This window comes from Carassius gibelio, chromosome A20, assembly GCF_023724105.1.
Source record: "Carassius gibelio isolate Cgi1373 ecotype wild population from Czech Republic chromosome A20, carGib1.2-hapl.c, whole genome shotgun sequence".
Taxonomy (NCBI): Eukaryota; Metazoa; Chordata; class Actinopteri; order Cypriniformes; family Cyprinidae; genus Carassius; species Carassius gibelio.
Window position 1 is genome coordinate 28,678,900 of NC_068390.1, and position 5,346 is coordinate 28,684,245.

The window sequence follows — 5,346 nt, forward strand, 5'->3', positions numbered from 1 at the left end:
TTTACATCAGAAATATTAAATATTAGTCTGCCACCAGCCCGTTTTAATTAGCGGTGCGGAGTTAAATCTGTGTGGTGAAGCTGCGCTAGACAGCGCCGAGCGGGAGAGGATCAATGACCAGTGTTCGGTCAGCAGTCAGAACTTGGGTACCGATGATGGTGAAATACATTTTTACTGAAAATGACCCGCGAGTATCAAAAAAAAAAAAAAAAAAAAAAAAAAAAAAAAAATATATATATATATATATATATATATATATATATATATATATATATATATATATATATATATTAATATAAGCGACTTTGTCTTTGTTTTTAATAAAATAATTGTGAACCACAAACCGAGCCTTCGTTTTAAAGGGCGATTTCCAAATATATTTTATTTATTTGTTATAATATGGGTATTTTATGTCACCCGTCTTATTAGTTTGATTATAGTAGGCTATACGCGTTTTTTTTTTATTATTGTACTATTTTACTGTTGTTTTTTAATTAAAAATATATCATAACTTAAAAAGATCAAAATCTACAGAAGAGATTAACAAATAACATTGGTGTTGTCATAAGTTAACTAATCAATGGGAAAATGTCCTCACCGGCACAACCCTATTCTTAATGTTGGCTACAAGTTACAGATTTAATGTTGAGCTCATAATGTTAAGGGCTTCTTAAATACCATTAAACTCGGTTGAAGAGTCAAAAATTATGTGTTAATTTACTGTAGATTTCAAGCTGTCATTAGTTGGTGACCCGGTGTAATTATAATAGCATAAATAAAAATACCTTTTTATTACATAGAAAAATGATTCTATGTATGCCAATAGGCAAAACACATCTGCTTTTCCTCTAGATCACTTTACAGTGTGATGGAAATAAACTTTTCTTAAAGCGTGTTGTATATCGCCACAGCTTCATTAGCACCCTTCGATAAAATGAGGTTTCGTGAAAAAAATGCGAGCAAATGTCGAATTGTGTTTTGAAATTTAAATCAACAACGTAAGAGGCTTCATGCTGACTGATGAACAAACACCCAGCTTTGCAGTATAGGTGGCACAGAAACAGCATCTGACCTGGCATTTAGATGTACTTTACACACTGTCTATTGCAGCTCAGAGGAGGCACTGTGAATTTACATGGCAATTTCATTCTAAGAGGCCATTAAATGTGAAGTGACAACATGAAACACTACTTACAATATATATTAAAAAAAACACCAGCAGTTGGTGGCAAGTCACCCTGATAATGATTAAATACCAATTTAGGCTCGCAATAAGCAGATTACATAATTCTACCATGCAAAAAATAAAATATATGTGTGTGTGTAAAAGCAGGAAGTCCAGTCCTGGCTGTATAAACAAACAATAAAAACTAGAAACAGTGCATGCCATCAAGAACATTTTTTATTCCACAGGAACCTGATCCAGTTCACTTTGTAAAGGATACTCTACTTTAAAATAAATTTAATGTCATCATATACACTCACCCTCATGTTTTTTCAACCCTTTATGAATTTTTCTTCTGCCGAATAGATAATAAAATATATATATTATTATTATATATAATATATATCTTCCTACTATGGAAGTCAATGAGACCAGAAACTGTCTGGTTACTGACATTCTCCTAAATATCTTCCTTTCTATTCAGCAGAAGAAAGAAGTTCATAAAGGATTGAAAAAAACATGAGGGCGAGTATATGACGACAGAATTTATTTTAAAGTGGAGTATCCTTTAATTCAGAAGACAGTAAGGAACACTTAAGCATGAACTCGAACAAGATCAATTAGTATTTTTTAAAGCATTTTGGAACTCTTCTTGTTGGAAATTGAAAACCCGTTCAAAAAGAGATGCAATGTCAGGACACTGCCTCTCCACAGCAACCTGGTCCTCTGGTGACCGAAATGGATTCTGCACAAGTTGAAACTTATTGAAATTTAAACAAGATTTTTAATTGCATCCAGGGCACTGGAGAGACCAGCAACTTCAGTCACGTGGTACTCTTCGGAGCGGCATTTAGGGCACTGGGCAGATGTTGCCTCCCATTGGTTGACGCACAGCTTGCACCCCACAATGCTCCTGCAGCATGATGTAAGCACTGGGTTTTCCATAATTCCTGGAAGAAAGTGAAATGGTGCAAAACATTAGCAACAGACACCAAAACAGCTCACCACAAGTTCAGTCGTGGTTAGAAAGTAGAAAACAGTGCTAGTTTTTTTTTAGGAAACCCTTCCTTTTACAAACCAGCCATACATTATCATCTTGTAAAGGAGTTCTGTCACTGGTTCCCATACACCTGGAATTAACATGCATTTGTGATAATCACTACCAGATTGCAATTGAGCACATTTTACATGGCCAAAAGTTTTAAATTTTTTGTTAAACTGTGTCGTTCACGTTACACGGCAACAGCTTTTTGAGTGCCTGAAAACCAGTTTGAATGTACAGTTTTGTGACATAGTGTGTAAACAAAACCATGCAACTGAAAATGGCATCATGCACATTTATGGTCAGTCTAAAGCAGTGATCTCAAACTCAATTCCTGGAGGGCCACAGCTCCGCACAGTTTAGCTCCAACTCTCACCTCCAAGAAAGTTTGTAGTAATCCTGAAGACCTTGATTAGCTGGATCAGGTGTGTTTGATTAGGGTTGGAGCAAAACTGTGCAGAGCTATGGCATTCCAGGAATTGAGTTCGAGATCACTGGTCTAAAGGGGTTTCGTCAAATATTGGCCTGGCAGCAGAAAACGGCACTTTTAGTAGTTTTGTGGATCGTTTTGACAATGGTGTCATCTATACGCGGAAGAAAACTTCAGTTTAAGCATATCATTGTGTTGTAAACGTAACTCAAAAGATCAGTTTAAATATTCCCAATATGTCGATCCAATTACAAATACTGAAGCACATGTTAGGAGGTTGTCGGGGGTAGATTTAGATCAGAGAAGCATTTTAATAAAGAATTTCCAGACAAAATCCACATCAATGCCAAAATGAAGCCCAATGTGATAAGGATCCACCATATAATGCTTATTAGATAATTATAACATTGTGCAGATTTACTGAAAAACTTTATATAAAAAGACAAACAGGCTGGTGTGTGGAGCCAAGTCAATTTTCATACCAGTGCAAATTGAACATGAAAAAGTTTCCTTTAGGGCCGTCCCAATGGTTCTTGTCATAGCTCTCTCTGCACTGGAGACAATGCTCTGGATTTGCTGGGATACAGCCTCCAGTCCCTGGGAGGCCTCCAATAATTCTTCTACTTGTTGTTTCAGGTCTTGCAGTGCAGAGGTGTCCGGATGTCTTCGGCTATGAGGAAAACAACTTTATTAATGAAATCACATATACACACACACATGAGACAGTTAAGTGTCAAATTTTTCATCAAATGTATGAAACCTGTATTTACCTGTTGGAAACCATAAGTAATAAGTGTAAAGAAATGCATTCCTCATGATTTAGTTGGTATTGTTTAACCCCAATTTAGTAAATAATGATTCCGGTTGTTGGGATTACGTCAAAGGACATACAGATAGGGGTAGGCAAAAATCAAGAATTTTTTCTTCTCTCCAGAAAAAAAAAAAAAAAAAAAACTCATGTTGGTTTTATTATTTTTCAAAGGACTGAGCAGTACAGCAAAACCAATTTCCCCCTTTTCAAATTATTTGGAAGAATGTACGTAATCAAATATTTGCTGGTTCCCATTGACTTCCATAATAGAAAAAAAAAAAAAAAAAATACTATGGAAGTAAATGGAGACCAGCAACTTTGTCAAATATAATGGTCCAAATTTGTGAAAATCTTTTTGGTTCAGCATAAATATATTAATATGGATTCAGAACATGTGAGAGTGAATTCTCATTTTTATAGTTGAGCTATCCCTTAAAAGGTCAAGCAGCAGGACATTTACTGCTTCCCCTTTAAGACTCACAAAACATCAGATGGAGTTTTATTTTATCCCAACCATTTACTTTAGACCAAACCAACAGTGTTTGTGTATTTGGCATTATTAAATGTGAAAGGGAGATCCAGTAATCAAGTGCTATTTGGCAGTCTTTTAGGGTGCACGCTTTGTGTAAACATTTCAGAATAACATGCGGCAAGGCTTTAAAACTAATGCAAATAAACTTTAGTGACTGCAAATGAGTGCAGCGTTACATGCGTAACACCGCTGTGGTAAAGTGTTATTTCAACCAAAAATGAAAACGCAGTAAATACTCACCCTCATTTTGTTCATCTTTGAAACACAAATTAAGATAGTTTTTTATTAAATCGGAGCACTGGATCACTCCTCTATAGGCTTCTATATAATTAAAACTGGCCGGCCCAGAAAGTAAGTAAAAAGTAACTTCAGTGGCTCAACCTTAAGTTATCAAGCAACTAATAATTTGTACAAAAAGAAAAACCAAATAACTATTCAACTATTCATTTTCTTCAGGTTAGGCCTGATGAGAGAGTTCACGAGAGCAATGACGCTTGTGCGAGAACTGAGAAGATGACGTCCTGACATAGCCCTAAGTGCTACAGTTCCCAGTTTTCGCACATGCGTCGTGGCTCGAGAACTCTCAACAGGCCTACATGTACTGACAAACTCTGTAAAATTGATTCTCACGGCAACTCATTTTGTGTGATCAAACACAATACAGATCACTACAATCTATGATACATAGTTTTATTTTTTTTATTGTGATAGGGTGACATTGTTACATCCCTAAAGGTTACCATTTGATGCATGCGATATACCACACTTCATAATCTCATTACCTCATTTGAGCCCTCCTCAGCTGCCACTGCCTGAATGCAGCCCTTTCCACAGCATGAAGTTTCCTTGAATTCTGCCTCCAATAACACGAACCTGTATTGACAATACTGATTAAAGTCTGGATCATCACAATTGTAGAAAGGTAATGAGAAACCAAAATCATATTTACCAGTTGTGCCTTCTGACTCCAAGACCTCATTACCTTGAGCATCAGTAATAACATAAGTGTCACTGTTACCCATTGCCAGTTTAATTTTGTCCAGCATGCTGGGTACATTTGCTTCGGACTCTATGAAGCGCACCACCACAACTCTGCTGGATTCAAGTCGCCCGTCTCGGATTTCTGACAGGTGTATGGATCTATGAAAAAAAAATAATAATAATAATAAATAAATGCACTGTGCAAAGGCCTTTAGATGAGACTGACCAAATATCATGTTGATCTGATTAAAAGTCTGGGAAGCATTCGTTGATGATGCCTCGAAATGGCCAAAAATGCAGAGGAAATTCAAAATTGCTGACATGATACACGAGCCTACCAAATATAGTGTACATAAAAAGTATTGCGTGTGGTGTTTTTTAAATC

General features: G+C 36.2%; 1 protein-coding gene across 1 annotated transcript; it reads right to left on the reverse strand.

The window, feature by feature from the left end:
• Window positions 1-1,394: 1,394 nt before the first annotated feature.
• Window positions 1,395-5,119, reverse strand: LOC127938289 (E3 ubiquitin-protein ligase rnf8-A-like). Its single transcript, XM_052534793.1, has 4 exons — window positions 4,930-5,119; window positions 4,763-4,853; window positions 3,120-3,307; window positions 1,395-2,115 (listed from the first exon to the last, which is right to left on the reverse strand). Exons 1-4 carry the CDS (start codon window positions 5,024-5,026, stop codon window positions 1,937-1,939), a joined length of 555 nt encoding a protein of 184 aa, XP_052390753.1. The 5' UTR covers window positions 5,027-5,119; the 3' UTR covers window positions 1,395-1,936.
• Window positions 5,120-5,346: the final 227 nt, after the last annotated feature.

Coding starts and splice junctions, on each gene's coding strand:
- LOC127938289 (XM_052534793.1), bottom strand. CDS start 5,026: ATGCTGGACAAAATTAAACTGGCAATGGGTAACAGTGACACTTATGTT. Junction 3,308..4,762: donor CTGAGGAGGGCTCAAATGAG/GTAATGAGATTA, acceptor TTTTCCTCATAG/CCGAAGACATCCGGACACCT. Junction 2,116..3,119: donor TTCATGTTCAATTTGCACTG/GTATGAAAATTG, acceptor ACTTTCTTCCAG/GAATTATGGAAAACCCAGTG.